General features: G+C 31.6%; 1 protein-coding gene across 1 annotated transcript; it reads left to right on the top strand.

Annotated features, from left to right (window-relative positions):
* The first annotated feature begins 3,666 nt into the window (after nucleotides 1-3,666).
* LOC145095556 (uncharacterized) lies at nucleotides 3,667-4,194 on the top strand. Its single transcript, XM_079033411.1, has one exon. The coding sequence runs from the start codon at nucleotides 3,667-3,669 to the stop codon at nucleotides 4,192-4,194; it is 528 nt and encodes a 175-aa protein (XP_078889537.1).
* Nucleotides 4,195-20,692: the final 16,498 nt, after the last annotated feature.

Here is a 20,692-nt window from a genome sequence, read left to right on the forward strand (position 1 = left end):
TGAATTGACGGAGTTGCTGATTCCGATGCTTTGAAAACCTAAAAAAACTGAAATCGAGCGCTCTGAAAACTTGAGGAGGATGATGAGAGGATCTCTGTTTGTTTTCGCATTAACTGACAAAACGTATTGAACAAAATAGCAATGTTATTGGCGCTAAAATGTAAATAAAACTCTTTTTTTTTTTTTTTTAAATTATTTTGGTTATTAACTTTTTTAAGTTAGAGTCGTTATATAAATTTTGAATTCTTAATTTGGACAAAATTCCACCTCATTAACAAAAAGAGCTCAGATGGATTGTTCGAAAATGTATACAAAAAATGTTAAGAGTTTCTAACTTTCTGTTACACATTCTACTTTCAATATTTTTATGAGTCCACCGCTTTTAAACTTATTTTAGCTACTTATTGATTCAAAAAATCTATAATTAAATCGCTATTTCTTGTATTTGGTTATATATTTTATTGATTAGATTACAAGGTGGGTTCTTGAATGCAAGAAATAGCAATGTACTTTCGTTTCTTTTTATTACAATAGTCTACTGTCAATATATATCTTATTGAAACATAGTATTTTAAAAATTCGTCACAGATAACATTACAATGTGTATTTAGTTTTTTTCTTATTTAGGATATTGTACTTTGAAAATATCCCAAAGTGAAAATTGCTAACACAAACATACATCATTGTAGTTTGTATGTCATTCCCATGTCTTGAACCATTATTTTGTATTCTTATAAGATAGTTACACCAAGAAAAACATTATTTGCTCGAATTTTCTCTCGGATTTGCTTTCAAAACCATTTCAAAAATAGATAAGAGGTTGAACTCTAATATCTTCAACATTAATTGTTCCTATTAAAACACAAAAAAAAAAGATATAATTAGTGTCATTCCAAATAAAATATTTTTTACTTTTAAGCACCACTTCAAAACACTTAATTTTGAGTAATCCTTATGTTGCTTACAAGATCAAAATCAGCTAAAACAATTTTAACTTCCCTAAGGATTTTTTTTTCCATGATCTATAATGTTAAGTATCATCCCAAATGCTTACAAGATAAAAAAAAAAAAATAAAAAAAAAAAAAGGTAAGTTTTATTTTTTTTATTTTTTTTTAAGCATCATGTCAAGAATTTGAATTAGAGAATCACCTTAGATGCTTACAAGATCAAAATGAACATATCCACTATATTAAGCACCTTTATCAATAATTTTAATTTTGAGTATCACCTAAGATGTTTATATGATCATAGTGTTGGATTCAAATGTCTAAGGTGCTAACTAAATTGGTAACATCTTGTGCTTAAATGTTAATTCGTGTCTTTCGATTATGCATTACTTCATAATTCCGCAATTGTCATTCCATCGGATCCTACATTATTATCTTTTACTCATCATGAGGATACATTCCTACTCTAGCATTTTATGTTATCTCAAGTTTTCTCCTATAATCAAGCGTAAACCATGGATGCATGACGATGCATACCCTTGAATCAAAATAGGCCTTTGAGAAGTTGATTCTACCCTAAGACCACAACCAAACAAGGAACATGAAGTAAGGTCAAATTAATTCTCTAAACCTATATGATCCTAGATGTATACAATCATTGCATTCAAGATACATGTCGCCTATAAGGATCTAACTGAGCATTACTAAAGCACATGCTTCACATAAGGAACATATAAGGCACGTAAGCACATATACATCATAAGTACGTAAGCATCATAAACACATAAGCATCATAATCACTTAATGATCCTACTAAGAAATTCTAGCATGTAAAGCATAAACATTACATAAATCTTAACACTTTTACATAAAGACTTATTGTGAGTAAGTGGCTTACTACCCTTTAAGCTCTGGATGACTGCACGCTTCACATTCTCTTTCTCTTTCTCAAACTTGAACTTTAAAATTTTGGATTTTTCAAATTCTTATTTTGAAACTTTTTGAAAAACTTTGAGCCTTAGTTTAAGTTTAAACATACAAGTGTATGTCTAAAGCCCTCAAACCATGCTCTGATACCAACTTGTAACGACCCAATTCTTTTTATAAAAACACAAGCGAAAACAATCTATATCCTTTTTCAAAATATAATTAAAGTTTCAAAAACATTCAACCATACTTTTATAAAATAATATTTCTAAAAATATTGCAGAAGCAGAAAACATCTCAGGTTTAAAACATAATATAGTAATTTTATAAATCTTCAAGAGAATGTCGCATGCAGTCACGCCTGCCTCTTTCCTTTATTAGCACCTAACGATCCTGAAAATATTAAATAACAATGGGTAAGCATAACAATTAGTGAGCACACACATTACTCTCTCTCTCTCTCTCTCTCTCTCTATATATATATATATATATATATATATATATATATATATATATATATATATATATCACTTACTTACACATAGTACACATAGCACATTTTGTTGGATTAGATGTCTAAGCCAATAATTAAATTGGTATATAATTAAACTGTTAGTAAAGTCCTTTTGGGTTGCCCTCAAACTTATTAATTAAATAGGATGGCTTTTAGAGAGAGAGATACTGATTTATTGAATTATTATAGGATTAATAAATAGCAATAAAAGATTTATTAATATATTATGAGAATAATATATTAATTATAAATAGTATTAGGTAATTAAGAATTAATCAAAAATTAATTAGAGTTAATTTTGGGATTAATTGGATTAATTAAAAGTGCAAGGACCTAAGTTGTAATTATTATATGTATAAGAATAAGTCAGTCCAATTGCAAGTACGCCTCATCCACGAAACCATACTATAAGGGGAATTTAAGGAAGCGGCTTATAAAATGACCATCATTAGGTATCCACTCTCACCCACCTCTTGTACGGTGGAGGGTCGTTAGCCGAACGGATTTGATAGGACATAATCTCATTAATAAGTATAATGATATAAAGTAACTGTACTATTTTTTAAAAAATCTTACTCTTAGTTACTTTAGGAAAAATGTGAAAAGTATGCTAATCCATGAAACTGCACATTATATTTTATATGTAGTTAGTGGAGCGTGTGTGGTTAACCGACATACTAATAGTGAATATAAAGAGTAGGAATGGGCATCTCGAGAATTACCATTGTTAATGGAGCGCATGTGGTTAACCAAAACATTAATTAGAGATGATAAATGACATTGAGAGTGCCAAGCATATTTGCATGGTTATTTACATATTGTTTGTGATCATCGGCATCCTAATCACAAATAGAAGAGTGTAATCTGAGATTAAACATGTCATTCAATAAATCTCAAACGATCTAACAATTTCATAGTTTAAAATTGGTGAATTGCTTTACCTACCTTCATAAATTGGCGATAAGATATTTATAAAGGGTTAAAATATTAAGGATTAATTGTCATCTAAATAATATTTATTTTTCTCTATAGATGTCTATGTCTACTTTTGGTGATACTTCTGCTTCTCAAAACTCTTCGCACAACTTCTCGCTACTCTCGATCGTGTCCAAGGTGACATTGGATGGCACCAACTACAATGATTGGATGCGTAACATCAAGATGGCTCTTCGATACAAGGGCAAAAAGTATGCCCTTGAAAACAAAGGTTGCTTGTATCATGGTCACCATCGTGGTTCCAGAATTGCAAAGGTTTTAAGGACTACTAGCCCTACGAGATGAACTTAGATCTTGTGGAAACGTTTCCCAAGAGAGCTCGTCAAGAAAAGTATGAGGTCGTCAAGGGCCTCATGGCTTGCAAGTTAAAGGAAGGGGAGTCAGTCTGCAATCACATGAAAAGGATACAAAGATACGTGGAGCACCTTGAAAGGCTTAATGTGAACTTTGACAAGGAGCTGGCCATTGACATGGTCCTTAAATCCTTGCTACCTTGTTATGAAAAGTTCATATTGGCTTATTATTTAAACAATACTGAGACCACATTGGCCCAACTCCACAACCTGTTGCAGACAGATAAGTCGGGTTTGAAGAAAAATCAAAACTCTACTCCTATTAGTGCTTCTATCCTTTCCATTGGGCAAAACAAAGGAAAGAAAAGGAAAGGTTCTCCTAAAACAAATTGGAAGGTCAAGGCCCATGTTGGGTCGTCTAGCAATGGCCTAAGAGCAAGGCCTAATTCCGAAAGTCCTTCTGTTAGTGATCCCAATGAGGTCACCTACTTCTATTGCAATGATAAGGGCCATTAGAAAAGAAGTTGCCCCAAGTACTTGTAGGACATCAAGGATGGAAAAGTGAATCCATCTTCAGCAGTTATTTACACTATTCAAACTAATAACTCACAATCAACTCGTTCTTAGGTCCTTGATATAGGATGTGGTTTTCATATTTGTTCAGATTTGCAAGGGCTAAGATAAATTAAGGAGGTGGATCATCGAAGGATAAACCTGATCATGGGCAATAAGTGATCTTCTCCTATTACCAAGATTGGAATTTACAGTCTTGTGCTTGGTGGTGATGTTAGATTAGACTTATTTGATTGCTGTTATTCATCATAAATGATGGGAAACATTATTGCTTTTCATGTACTATTTAGAAAATGTTTTCGATACTCATTTAATGATGTGAATGGTTCAATTTTGGTTTCTAAAAATGGTATATTTATGTTTGAAGCTTTACCTTGTAATGGTGTGTATAAAACTGAGATTTGTGTTGATAGCTTAGGTTATAGTGTATTTCATACTGATTCGTCTAATGGTTTAGACAAGGCATGCTTGTGGTATTGTTGTCTTGGGCACATTAACAAGAAACATCCCCCAACTCCAAAAGGATAGAGTGTTGGAATCATTTGACTTAAGGCCAGATGATGAATGTGAATCTTGTCTTTTGGTCAAGATGACAAAATCACCTTTCACTGGATCTTGTGAAAGAGGTGAAGGTTTTTTGGATCTAATACATACAGATGTGTTTGGGCCTTTCAAATCCACCACAAGGGATGATAATCAGTTTTATGTAACATTTATATATGATTATAGAAGATATGGTTATATCTACTTGATCAAACATAAATCAAAAACCTTTGAAAAGTTCAAAGAGTTTAAACATGAAGTCGAGAATCAATTAGGAGGGAAGATCAAGATGATCTGATCTGATACAGGTGGAGAGTATCTTAGTATCGAGTTCCACGACTATCTCAAGGAATGTGGGATAGTTTCACAAATGACTCCTAATAGGACACCACAACTTAATGGTGTGGCTGAGAGACGTAATCGGACCTTGTTAGACATGGTTCGTTCCATGATGAGTTTAGCTTATCTTCCCATTTCTTTTTGGGGGTATGCCTTAGAGACATTCTCCCATATCCTCAATCTTGTCCCTACCAAGAAGGTTGCCAAAACACTTCACGAGATGTGGACAGGGAAAGTTCCCTTGTTAGCACATATCAAGGTCTGAGGTTAGGGGTGCAAACGAGCCAAGCTACTCGTGAGCTACTCGGGATCGGATCGCTAAGAGCTCAACTCGAAACCGATTTTAAACGAGCCCGAGCCGAGCTCGAGCTTAATATTAAGCTCGTTTATTAAACGAGCTCGAGCTCGAGCCTATGTCACTAAGCTCGATTAGGATCGCGAGCCTAAACGAGCCTTTATATAATATAATTTCTTATTTTTTTATATATTAAAATATTTGTGGATTAAGAATTTAGGGTATTAGTAAACGAGTCTCTTAACGAGCTCGAGCCGAGCTTAAGCTTATTTAGGCAAGTCAGACAAAAAACGAGTCGATCCCGAGCCCGAATCGAGCTTGTATAATTATTTACGAGCTCGAGCCGAGCTTAGTATAAGAAGTTCGAATCGAGCCGAGCTCGAGCTCGAGCCTCTTAGAATTTAAACGAGCCCGAGCCGAGCCTGGCCAGGATCGGGCTCGGCTCGGCTCGTTTGCACCCCTATCTGAGGTTGTGAAGATTTCGTTAAACGAGAGACTCATGACAAGAGGGAACCTAGAAGTTAGAGATGTATTTTCATTGGTTACCCAAAAAAGTCTTTTGGATATTTGTTCTATATATATCTAGCAAGAACGTGGTCTTTGTAGCACGAAGAGGAGTCTTTCATAAGAGAGAGCTCATATGCAAAGAAGAAAGTGGGAGTACAATTGACCTTGAAGTGATTCAAGAGTCAACTAGTTAAGGAACCTTAGAAGATACTACCGCTCAACCAGAGGATGAAATTGCCATTGACAATTCATTACCTTTGCGCCATTCTAGTAGAGTTAGAATGCCACCCGAGTTCTATGGTTTCCATATAACTACAGATAGTGACAATTTTATCAGTGATTGTATACTAGTAAATTTAGAAAAACCAACTAACTATAAGGAAGAAATGGCAGGCCCTGAAGTTGCTAAGTGGAAAGAGGCAATGGACAGCGAGATCAAGTCCATGTATCATAACCAAGTTTGGAATTTGGTTGATACAGAACCTGGTCGAAAGATAGTGGGTTGCAAATGGATCTTCAAGAAGACCGAAATGGATGGAAAGGTACACACTTTCAAGGCACGACTAATTACGAAGGGCTTTACTCAAATCCGATGGATTAACTATGATGAGACCTTCTCACCAGTGGCCAAGATAAAGTCTATTATGATAATACTCGCTATAGTTGCCTTTCATGATTATGAAATATGGAAGATGGATGTCAAAATCGTTTTCCTTAATGGGAAGTTGGTTGAGGATATTTACATGAATCATCCATAGGGTTTTGTATATGCAAAGTATCCCAATAGAGTGTGTAAGCTTGAGAAATCCATTTTTGGGTTGAAACAAACGTCTCGTAGCTAGAATCTTTGCTTCCATGAGAAAGTCAAAGATTTTAGTTTCTTTATGAGTGAGGATGAGTCTTGTGTGTATGTCAAGGCTAGTGGGAGTATAGTAACTTTCCTAGTATTGTATGTTGATGCCATACTCCTTATGGGAAATGACATTCTGACCTTGCAAGAAGTGAAATCTTGGCTCGGGAAGTGTTTCACCATGAAGGATCTAGGAAAAGTTGCCTATATTCTTGGGATAAGAATTTTAAGGGATAGAAAGAAAAGACTAATTGGTCTGAGTCAGAGTACATACTTAATAAGGTACTAAAACGGTTTAGTATGGAAAATTCTAAGAAAGCAGAGCTACCTATTCAGATTAATGCCAAATTGAGTAAGACTCAAAGTCCTAGTATAGATGAAGAGATAGTTGACATGAGTCGAGTGTTATATGATTCGGTTGTAGGATCGATCATGTATGCTATGATATGTACTCCGCTTGATGTGTCTTTTTCCTTGAGCATGGTTAGCCGCTATCAGGGAAATCTTGGTAAAGCTCATTGGATAGCAGTGAAAAACATACTCAAGTATCTGTGAAGGACAAAGGACTTGGTTCTAGTCCTTGGTAGCAATGATACGTTGAGAGTGACTGGTTATAGTGACACCAGATTTCAAATAGATAAAGACAATTTTTGTTCTTAATCAGGCTAGGTGTTTGTGTTGAATGGAGGAGCAGTCATTTGGAAAAGTTCCAAGCAGGATACAGTGGCTGATTCTACTTGTGAATCAGAGTACATCGCAGTGAGTGAAGCATCATAGGAGGCAGCTTAACTGAAGAACTTCATCTAAGATCTCGGAGTCGTCTTGACCATTCAGGAGCCATTGGAACTTTATTGTGATAATGAAAGGGCAGTTTCTTTGACCAGAGAACCCAAGGATGATGGTAGATCCAAGAATATCGATATAAAGTATCAATACATTAGACATGGAGTTGAAGACGGGCATCTCATGGTTAAGAGAGTTTCATCAGAAGACAACCCTGCAGATCCTTTCATGAAGGCTCTGAGTAGGGTTAAACATAGTGAACATGCTAGGAGCATTGGTTTGAGAGATGCTATTAGTTTTAGTAGTTAGTTGATTAGTTTGAAACTTGTAACAAAAATAAATATAATTGATTTTGGTGATTAAATAATAAAGATAATCTATAACTTGTTTACTACCTTTGTCAATTATTTATTCTTGTGTTTCAATTTACATGTTTTACTTCCTGAATGATTTGATTATTCGAAACTCCACAGTCTCTCATACTTTCGGAAGTAAGTAGTAAATGAAGACTATCATGAATTAGATTGTACATTTTCTAATGATATTAGATATAGCAATCGTGTTGCTGCAACATTCATGAGTGCTTAGAAAATGGAGATTTTGAGTATTAAATAAACCCACGCTCGGAGAGTTACTTCATGGATTCTATCACGAGTAATTCTAAGATGATAATATCTTATATTCTTAAAACGAAGATATATGAGTTGTAATTTACAAGTCATTTGTGCATTGGTGTTATGTAAACACATCAGTAACTTGATGTTATAAAACTTAGTGGTATGCATGATTTGGTGAGTAAAGGATACAAGCATATGAGTCAAAGTTTATTCGTTTCTTTTGCCCTAACTGGAAAAGCGATATATTTGGACCCCTTGGTGATTTGGTGTTTACTTATAGTGTTGGGCCCAGCCAGGACTAAATTGTTGTGTTCATCTAGTAAGTCTTATTAGTTCATCACAAATTAGGAAATCGGGAAACATAATTTAAGACAGTGATATGGATTCTAATATATACCTCGTGTCCATATAATATCTTGTAGAACGAAGGAATATTTGATCACTTATCTTAAAACTATTGTCTGATCAGATCAAAGACTAGAGTTGCTGTGGGAAGCACCCTTTGCTATTAATTTAGAAGTTATACTAGAAATTTTAGTTATAAACTTATCCAAGTGGGAGACTGTTGGATTAGGTGTTTAAACCAATAAGGCAATAACTAAATTGGTATATACTTAAATTGTTAGTGAAGTCCTTTTGGATTGCCCTCAAACCTATTAATTGAATATGATGACTTTTAGAGAGAGATGGAGATTGATTTATTGATTTATTATATGATTAATAAATAGCAATAAATGATTTATTAATATATTATGAGAATAATATATTAATTATAAATAGTATTATTTAATTAATAATTAATCAGAAATTAATTAGAATTAATTTTAGGATTAGTTGGATTAATTAAAAATGCAAGGACCTAAGCTGTAATTGTTCAATAGTTGAACAAAAGGGATTCCAGAACCTTCCCAAGGTGGCGGGAGGTCTTGGAGAGGTATTGTAGGGTTTCTAGAATATTCCTTAAAGATAATTAGGAAATTGTATAGTTGCCTAACTTGAAATAATAGTATTATATTCAAATTAGGATTTTCAGGGTTTCCTAATGCAGCTATAAATAGAGCTTTAACCTCACCATATTTCGACGACTTGATACCTCAAGAGTATAGCCGAAATCTACCTCCCCTCTCATCTCTCTCTCTCTCTCTCTCTCTCTTCAAGTTTCCTTAGTTGCTAAGGTTTGGGTGTGAATCATCATAGCCACAAGATTTATGGTGCTTCCTTCGAAGAGCTATTGAAAAAAGATTGGGTTGATTTGTTGTTAGATACAACAAATCAAAAGGTATGTAACTTTCCTTTATGAATTTCGATTTCATTAGGATTATAGTAGTTTTGTTTAATTTAAAGTATGTTGCTTTTATGTGAAAGACATAGATCCCTTTAAGTTGCATGTGCCCAGATTCTTAATTGTTAAGTATTTTCCTCTTTGAGAATTGTTGATGTAACATCCATAACCCATCACATTTCACATAAAACATAAACATTCCTAGCACAATAGTTAGTACCAACTCTACATCAGCAGGGTGATCCCCAGAAGGGTCTATCTCAGACACCACTATACTAGGGACTAATCACTTCCCCTGAAGGTTCTATCATGGTCAAGAACATATCCTTATCCACTCTACCGGATTAGGGTATTTGTGGACAACATACACATAAAATAAATAATGTATACATAATAGTGGAGTTAGTGTAACTCACCTCTCTTGATAAATTGAAACACCTTGGTTACAATAGGTAAATGAAACTTCTTCTTTTTGAACACCTACGCAACAATTATAACATTTACTTAATTTGTGCTTCATAACTATACATTAAAATGCTTATATTTGTATTACTTTAACTTTTCTTTGATTATAGTGTTCTATTCGGGACCTGATTTCTTAACTTTGAACTCATGATTAGGTTCTGATAAAATTATTTTCATTTATTTCCCTCTCTTAAATTTTAGGAAATATAAAGATCTTATTCTAATGAATTTTGGTTGATTTTATATTAATTATACAAGTTAGCAACCTTGAGCTGTTACTTTCTAAACCCACTTGTAAAGGTGGTAGTTTTTACTCTAGTATATTAAAATTCAAATCTTATGAAAATTTCATGTATACTAGACATTATACTTTAACCGTAGCCTCTAACGTTTTGTGAATTGAAATTTTATAGAATTAATTATGCATGTCTCAGTTTGATGTAAAGCTTCAGTAGCTTTGTAGACCCTTCTGCACTCTTTGAATAAACTGTAAAGATCTACAAGGAATTAAATAAAGACCCTTATATGGGAGAAACTAGACATCCATAACTAACTATAGTCTTTGGAATTTTGGCATTTTTAGTCCTAGTTAATTTATTATGATTGTTAGAATACTATGCATGAAATCTGTGACATCACTGACCAGTTAGAGAAGATTTACCATTTTACTCCTCAAGGAGTTGGAATTTGAAAAAATGATTTAAAGTTAGTAGAAAGTAGACACACTAATGTTTCCATTAAAATAATTCTCATGATTTTTAGATGTTATGATAGCCTTGTACGAATTTTAGAAGTTGAAGGGCAGAATTGGAAAGATTGATCATAATAACTTCTAAGTCACTTTTGGTGTACCATTAATGACTTGATGGTTAAGCTTTAAGTTTAGAACTTTTATTATATTAAAAGTTCATATAAGAAGCTCTTAATATATGTTAATTACATTGACTTAATGGCTTAATTATTTGTCTAAATAGAGGCTTGAAACTAGGACTTTTACATAAAATCAAAACTTTGTCTAGGGTATGGCTCAACCCATTAATACATAGAGAGGAAACACATATAAGTACATTTTTAGAAGAATACAAAGGAGAAAGTTTATTACCTATGATGTCTGAAATTATAGATTCCATGAGAAAACTTTGCGTCAAAACAATACTAAAGTATTTTTTTTTTCTGCCTAACATCTCTCTGGGCATGTTGTCTCTCTCGTAATCTCTATCAACATTTTCTCCGCCGTTTTTCCTTCGAAGACTACAAAAACATAGCTTTATTTATGAAGTACGAAATAGGCTAGAGAGATTTAGAAAAGAACAGGCCTAAGTCCATCGTTTCACTCGTTTTATGACATGCATTTTCTGACTTTGAAAATCAAAACTTTTTATCCCTTTTTGCCTCTCTTCTTCACTCATACTCATGTAAGGCATTAAAAAGAAGATTACAAACCTTGAAGGTGATCTAATGACAACCACTGAGTAGTTCTTTTAATATATTTCTCTCTTTTCTTCCTTCGTTTTCCCCCTTTCTTGATCTCCTTTGTTTTCTCGGTTCCCTATCTTTATTTTCTTTTATGTCTCAAATATAGATATTAGGGTTGGATTTGTGGCTTAACTAAAAGGTTTAAGGGTACCTTAACAAGGAAAATCCCCCCCCCCCCCACCCCCACCCCTTTCTATTAGAGTCGATCCAAGCCTAAAATCTTCGTAATTTTCACTTTCTACCCTCAACTTTCCCATAATGACGGTTTCTATCCCAAAAACAATTTTCTTGACACTTGACAGATTTAAACTATGACATTTTTAGCCATTGAATTTAATAACATCTATCATTACTATTTTTGGATGTTATTTGACTTTATTTAATTTTATTTATTTATTTATTTGAAATGACAAATATACTAAACTACTTCTAAATTATTTCACTTATGTCCACTGCAGGACTTGAACAATCAACCTTATTTTATTTGTCACTTAATCACTTAAATTTTATCTAATGTCTTTTATCCGTTCTATTTATTATCTTATTTCTTTAGAATTTTATTCCTAATAATATAATTTTTCATATTAATTAAATAAACTTGTTTCCTTAATTACGAAATAGAGTTATGATGTTACATTATTTATAATTTTTTTTTTATTTTTTTCGGATAATTAAATGAAAAAAAATATTAAAAAAAAAAAAGAATTTTCGGATTTTTCCTTTTATTTTGCATTTTAGATTTTTTTTATTTTTTGATCTCCGATATGAGTGGCTATGATCGTGTCTCCATATCTTATAAAATTAACATGGTCTCAAATACCTCTCTCTCTCTCTCTCTCTCTCTCTCTTTCTATATATATATATATATATATATATATATATATATATATATATAAGAGAGAGAGAAAGAGGTAAGTTCAATTGAGAAAATAAAAAAGGTTGAGAATAAGAAAATCATTCTCATATAATCATTTATTTTGCTGCAAAACGCTCCGGCGTATAAACGCGACGAAAGGAGAGGTGGTTGATTCATATATATATATATATATATATATATATATATATATATATATATATATATATATATATATATATATATATATATAGTAGGGTACCCGCGCGATGCGAGATCGTGTCTTACGATAAATTGTTTTTATGCGGCGATTGGTTTCATTTTCGTTGGTTTCTGCCTTTTGGCGGATTGTTTTGTGTCGGATGGTTCGTTTCGGCAAATAGTTTCTAGCTATGTACGTAGATGTAGGAGCGGAATAGTTCCTAATGCGATATGGTTTTTATTTTACGATTAAATTAAATGTAAAAATGTATGCAGCGGTCTTCAATGCGGGATCCATGAATAGGTTCGACCGTCAATTAGTTTCATTTATTAAATAACGGATAGTTTATTTTTCAATGTCAGTTTCTTTTCGACGATTAATTTTTTTGTAGTTATTAATGTTTATTAAAGAAATTGGTTTTATTTGGTGATTGGTTTGAATTCAACAAAGAACTAAAAATTTCTTTCGGTAAGTGTGGTATTCAAAAGATATGCAATACAACAATAAATATATTTTACCTTTCAATGACACACTATTTTATAAGTTTTTTTTTACGTTGATTAAAAAATCTTATTTATTTTCATTTTTTAAACCACAACACATATTTTAACTGTAGATTGAAATGTACATTATGTCTTGATTGCAAAAAATACTAAAATAAATAAAATTAAACTTTTTCAAATGTTTTTTAATATTTGAATAAATAATTAAATATAGAAAATGTAAAATCATATCTCATCATTATATAACTAATTTTTTGTTTTATTATAAAAGATTTCTTAAATAATCATATTATCATAAAATATATATTTTTATATTTGATTCTGTGTATAAGAATCTTATTACATTAATTATTTAAAAAAAACATTATTGAACTATCATTATGAAAAATTATTAATAACCAAGTAAACAAATATTATTTTTATATTTTTATCAGAAAATATTGTCTATGATTGTCCAAAAAATTGATAGTTCATTTAATTTGGAACAGAAAATGAAAAGTTATTAAATACATGAATACATGAAAATTTCAAAAGAACAATTTCCATAATTTTATAATATAATTTGAGTTTAACATGTGACTTATATAATATTGGAATCTAAACTACCTTTCATGTATTCTAAAAACATTGTACAAAAGTAGTTGTTGGAGAAGTTATCTATGAAAAATAAATATGATGTTTTGTGCGAATCCTTTCTTATGTCAGAAGTAAACCGACACTATATTTCTTGTCCATTTTATTAGCTTAATTAAAATAATTAATTGATAATGAAATATCTTATTAAAAGAAAACGTTGTAAATGAACATTTCTTACAGAAAAATAATCACTGCCACCAGCTTTCTTATTCTCAACTCAGGCACATTCGGAATTGGGTTCATATAAAAGCATAAGTTTAAATGGACCTAAACCAAATTTATGTTTGTAAGAAAATGAAAAAAAAAAGGGGTGCACATACATAAGCTACAATAAAAAGGAATCACAATGAATCATAAGTCAGTTGCATTACTTAATCTTAAAGAAATTTGTTTCACATCATTAATTATAGGTCAACCAAGTCATGAGCAGTCAAAAAACACAATAAGTAAATTAATATAGTAGATCTTAGTAGACATGTATAAGCATAAAAGTACATTCCAAGACTTGGGTTGACTTTATATTAGCTTGACCATTCTCTTTTGCATACCCTCCAACTCCATTACCTACAAATCGAGTAAAAGAGAAAAGTTAGGCCTGACGTTATTTGTGCATAATTTTGTAAAGCAAAAAAACTCATTCATACTTTAAAGTCAAATTCAAATATAAACACATGTGCGCACTACTCAATCAAACCAACTTCTGAAAGAGAATGTTTTTATTATCAATTATCATTTTCCATCATAGGAATTGTAATGTAGTCCATTGGAAGAGCATGCAAATAAGAACATTGTGGTTGAATGTTGTGTTACAAGCAGAACAAGGTGGTGTTTGTTGTCATGGACGATGGAATGTGGCAGAAGCTATGGTCCTTCACAACTCTTAAAACTCTTTCACTCCATAATCCACCCACCTTACAACCCTTACACTTTACCCCTCCATCCTCTTCAATCCAAGAATAACTGCATCTATTCACTTGTCTAGATAATATTTTTCCATGTTCACTAATAAATTGACTAATTAAACTCATGTTTTTATAATCAACTCGATCCCCCGAATGGATCGGGGGCAAACGCCTACGAAAAGATTGTTTGGATTTAAGAAAAGTTCGCATGGATTTATCCATGGTTTGGTTAGTTTATTTCTTATCCCTAAAATCCTATTTCAACCGTATCTCTAATTAGAATAAAACAATAGGATTTGGTTTGCTTATAATTATCTTTAACTATGTTAAATATGTTATATATAATGTCATTTTTTCCTTTTCCTTGTAAGATAGATAAGGGCGCAGGTGCTCGGTTCGATCTATTTCTTTACCTCCCCGTGAATCGTATGTTTGTAACAATATGGACATAATTTTCGCAAATCCAATCGATTAGGCGTATTGTGCCGGTTCTTTTGAGTAATATATCTGGAAATGCCCGTGGGGGATTCAGCTGCCATCAATCTTCAATGCTATTAAGATCTTTAGCAAAAAAACACCCATTCTTCAAAATTTAAGACAAACTAAACCCATTTAGAATAAACAACCCATATGTATAATTTATGAAAATAACTGTGTCACCTTTTTCACAGTTTATCTTATTAATCAACAAACAACAAAGCCAATTTAACTGCATTCAAAACTTCTTGCTTCAATGACCATTGCTAGCTACGAGATATTAAAAAAATGGATCTAAAGCTAAATCATAACAACTTACACACACACACAAACACACACATACACACACACACACACATATATATATATATATATATATATATATATATATATATATATATATATATAGAGAGAGAGAGAGAGAGAGAGAGAGAGAGTGAGAGATAGGTTCAAATGTTTTTACCAACTATTGTGTGCCTAAATGCACCAATGAGAATTCTAGAAATAACAAATAATTAAATAAATCATTTAAGGGTATTTTGGACATTTTGTACTTTTAATTAAGGAAATCATTTAATTGAAATCCTGCAATTAAGGAAATAAAGTAAATATATTTGACCTAGTCGTGTGTGGTAGAACACGTTCATCATCTGCATCAACACCATCACCATCACCGCTGCCCACTTCCTCTCTTCGCATCCATTTCGTCGAAGCAATCAAGCCTTAATCGAGATTGACATGAAGCAGGCGATTAAGATTTGTATCGACAATTATAATCAAGAGTGTATGAGTGGGACTCTGCCACACTCAAATACCACCGTCACTCATTTATTCTTCCACCGCCGACAAATCGGCAATTAAAGGCAATATTATCTTTAAAGCTAATTTGCACAAAGACATGGCTTTGGAACTTTGTGCTCCACCTCCTCCAGGTACGTTTATTATAATAATTAATTTAACATTTATATAAAAATCATATATCGTTGTAAAAAGATCACAGTTATTGTTTTTAACATGTTAATTAGTGATTATAAGTAATGTTTATTTATAATATTTAACAAAGAATTGATTGTTTTCGAAAAAAAAAAGAAAAAAAGGAATATTTTGCAATTGTTATGTTTTTGAAAAGCAAAGCACACAGAACAATGTATCTATATGTTTTTATTCAAACTTGGAAAAACACATTTGTTATTTGTTTAGTGCCTACCCATTGTTTGTTAAAAGTCCTAAGAGACAAGATTTTTGTTTTTCATGTTTTTCACAGGTTTCAAGATTTACCAATTAATCACCTATCATGCCTTCCAAGTGTTTGATAATAAAACGTGTCTTCCAAATGTTTGATATAATGTCAAGAAGAGAAAGTTTTTGTGTAAATGAGGCAAGTTTGATATGTTGGATTTATTGGGAAGATTTTGTCAGAATATGTTAAGGTAACATGTTTATACTTGTGTTGAAATATTGTGTTAGAAGTAAAGTAAATAATATTTTGTTAGACTTGTTAAGGAATTTAAGTTTAAGCAACAAATAGAAATGAAATATTTTTTTAGAATTGATGTTAATATGTGTAGTTATGCTATTTTGTTGTTTTTATTTCATAAAAAAAAAAGACGTTGTAAATTCTATTAGAATATAAGTTAAAACTTGTTTGTATTCTGTCAGAATTTATTTATATAAATGCATTCTGTCAAAAAGTCTTTAAGAATGTTTTATTAACAACAAATATATTTGTTTAACTAGTAATGCATTCTAACAGAATTACGAGTAATGCATGTTATTAGAATAGCGATAGTATATTCTAGCAGAATAACCAGTAATGCATGTTGTTAGAATAAATTACAATTGTTTGATGTCTACTACATTTTATCAGAATTTATACTTGTTATTCTTTTAGAATGCTCCGAATTCTTTAATAATTGAAAGTTGATTATGTTTTTTTTTTGTGGATTTAGGTTTTGAACAGACTGCCATTGGTGTGGAAAAGGAGAAAAAACATGGAGAACTAGAGTCTATTCTTGCAAAATATATTATGCTAAAATGTATAAAGTGTTTCTTAACAATAATATTCTTTTGGAATGGATTAGTGTTTTTGTTAGATTTTGATGTTTTTTTTTTTTTTTCTTTTTTAACCATTTTTTAGTTTTAATCTTTAAGAATAAATGTAATCTGTATTCTTTAGAAAATGTTAATATTGATAATATGTTGTATAATTCTTTAAGCATGTTTAATATAAAAAGTATCTTGAATGAAACAATATTCTGCAACAATAAAACCGTAAATATATTTACTAGTTTATTGTTGACTTTTTGTCATTCTGACAGAATAAAAATCGGTTATTATTAAAAATAGTATTAAAATTTAATTAGAATTAATTTAAATATTCAAATTTTAAAAAATAAGGTAATTAATGATCCTTTATAATCCGAAAATTTCCTTTTTTAAAATAGGTTAATTGACCAAAATACCCTTTTGCTGAAATTTGTGTGATTATATGATACATGCTACCCTGTGGTAATATCATATACCCTCAGATCATGATTGTTGACTCTATTCATCCAGTGGTCCACATCTGTGCATTCTGGCACACAATAGTTAGTAAAAACAAAATAACCTAAGCCTATATATATATATATATATATATATATATATATATATATATATATATATATATATATGATAAACTTGCCAACACCTACGACAAACCTTGAGAGGCCCTACATCAAACTTACTTGTAAGTTGCGTATGAGATTAAGGCCCTTCTTAAATTATCAGTTTCCATTCATCTAGAAAACAATATCAGTTTCACAACTAATAAATGAGTAGGAAATGAATATAAAAGAAATTACTTGAATGAAAAACCAATGTAAGCAACTATGAGATAGATATTAACCAGGTATGTCATTGAACTGGTGTGCAACACCAGATGAGAAGAGTGATATTACTCACTTTAGGGGCATGTCCAGATCAAGGGTAAATTAGTCAACAAACGCAAAATTGCCCCTCAACAAAGGTAGGAACTAACCCAACTATCAAGAGCTTTATACATTTCACTATTACCAAACTCTAAACGCAATAAGTAATAAGCAGCTTCAATATTTATTACCTACCAGCATTAGGGGAAAATTTGTCCAAAATGACCAACTAAAGGATTAATTAATAAACAAGTAAAATGCATCTCCAAACTCTAATTGTCTTACATTCACACCTACATGGACCATCAATGAACGAAAAATCATCCAAAACTCTCTTTTAATCTGTATAAGATAATTAAATACATAGAAACATTAAAAATATAGAGTGCAATTAAAGCAACTCCAACATTTTCCTTTTGACTTTAGATGGTTGCAGAAATTAAGAAATCAACTTACCCATTGAAGCTTATACATTAAATGACTTGAGTTCATCAAATTTATATAGGAGAAATCAATGTTAAAACCTACAACCAAGCCAAACGAAGAAAAATTAATGAAAAGTTATATAGTTAGTCACCTTCAGGAACTCTAAACGTACACCTTATATGAACATTTATTTCATTCTTTTATGTTTATTAGGTTTATATGGCACCACCACCCTAACCTACACAGTCCCAAAGACAATCATTTTATTTGTAACAGGGATTAAAGCTTTGAATAAGCTTAAAAAGAATAACTTAAATAGCAAGATAATTCTTTTGGGGACCAAAACCATAAAGATAACTCTTTAAGTAAAAGATATGTCAATCCTGGTCAGGGGGAAATGTGTAGATTTCATGAACAAAAAGTATGTAACCTGCAAAAAACAACAAATATCATATAAACTTCTACAACACCATCAGTTTAGGATGCAATGATGTGTGTGTGTGTGAATTGAACTAAATGAACAACCCCACACCCATTTATACCATGGAGAGTAAACCTTTGAGTTAGCAACATGTCTTTTTATTACCATGAGGGGTATAGTCAAAGAAAATCCAAGAAGAATAGATGATTTTGTACAAACATTTGTGCACCATTAATGATAGATTAAATGTAAATGAAAATAAAGAATTTACCAATAATGACTATACCTCAAGAATATATATATATATATATATATATATATATATATATATATATATATATATATATATATATATATATATATATATATATATAAAGACCATTACCAATGCTCAGCAAGAACATATTCCCTTGAAGGTTTTTACCTATGAGACGGGATTGAATCTAAGGCTGAGAGTTGAAGAACAAAAACTGATAAAAACTGAGAATTGATTAAACAAAATTAAAACTAAAGGAAAAAAATTATAAGATCGAATATGAGATTGAGCAATGAAGCAAAAAAGAGAGATTTAAATCTGAGACTGAGAGTTGAAGCACAAAGATGGGTGTGAGTTCAGATACGGGGTAGGAAAGCAAAGAAATCCAAACCTTTACTCATAGAACCCATATCTCGTTCTCCTTCAAAGTTACTCTTCTACAAAAACTAAAAATCAAAATCAAGTTTTATTGGAAAGAGAAAGTATAAATCAATAAGATTTGGTTGTGATGTAACAGATAGTCAAGATTTATGTGTAAAAATGTACATAGAAGCTTACTTGGTTCTTCTTATGGTAGCAACGATTGAAGATGGTGGCAGACAGAGGAGATGTAAGTGCAGTTGGCGGTCAGTGGTGCAAGAGCGGAGAGTGGGTGGTGGTGGAGGAGAAATAAACAGGTAACACCGTTTCGTGGTGGTAGTTTATTCTTCATTGTTGGGGAAGTGAATGGAGGAGATCTAGGGTTTAGAGAGAAAGAGGCTTCAAAAGACGAGGAGCGTGTTTGGGTTTCTTTTGGGGACGTTAATATTAAGCTAAAAAGGATTGTACATGATGTAATAATATTTGTACCTCTTAATTTTCAAAAAAAATGTCTAATATGCTTTATAATATAGTAAATATAAAGGGATAGGATGCTTTGCGGCATTTTTGTAAATACTTGAAAATAAAAGGGACGGAGGCATCTTATTAAAACGAATCAGGGGCATTTAGGGAAACTGTAATTGATACCCCTTATTAGATTAATATCGTCAACTCTCTCCCTCCATACCCCTCTCTCTCTCCTCTCTCTCTCTACACATTCATCACCTCAACTTCATCGTTGATCGAGTGATGAAATCCAATGCCACCATCTGAAATCTATGGCCGCCTCCGGTAATTGTCACCCTATCGATTAAACGTAGCAAGATTAATGGATTCTTACCTGAAATGGAAACCGCACGAGATCACAATGTTACACGAAACGGTGACCTATCTCCTCCTTCTGTGTTGATTTATGAATCTAGGGTTACAGATTTTGGGCAAAATGAATCAATTCCCCTTAAACGAATTGCTTCCTCTTTTCTCGTTTTCACCTTATTTTATTTGGATAAATTACACAAATGGTCCTTGTTTATAAAAATACCACAAATAATTTTTATGAAAGTTTTTTTATTCTTGTGATCCATGTGGTTTCAAGAACTTTGCATAGAGTCTATTCTAGTTATGTTAATTTTTCTTTTTATAAATTTAAGGCTGCACTTGAATTTTGGTGAAATATAAAAGATTTGAATATAGAATTCTAATAAATATTCAATTTCATTATTTTTTTTATTACCAAAGTGACACAATTATCTTTGGAAACTCGATCGATAAAGATCATGCTACAAAAACAAATTATTATTTTTAGTGCTCTAACTATTATTAGAGAAAACTGCAAAAA

Source organism: Lactuca serriola, chromosome 3, assembly GCF_051521515.1.
Source record: "Lactuca serriola cultivar US96UC23 chromosome 3, Lser_US96UC23_V15, whole genome shotgun sequence".
NCBI classification, from domain to species: Eukaryota; Viridiplantae; Streptophyta; class Magnoliopsida; order Asterales; family Asteraceae; genus Lactuca; species Lactuca serriola.

Bases quoted from the DNA above. Each gene is read 5' to 3' on its own strand.
- LOC145095556 (XM_079033411.1), top strand. From the start codon at position 3,667: ATGAACTTAGATCTTGTGGAAACGTTTCCCAAGAGAGCTCGTCAAGAA.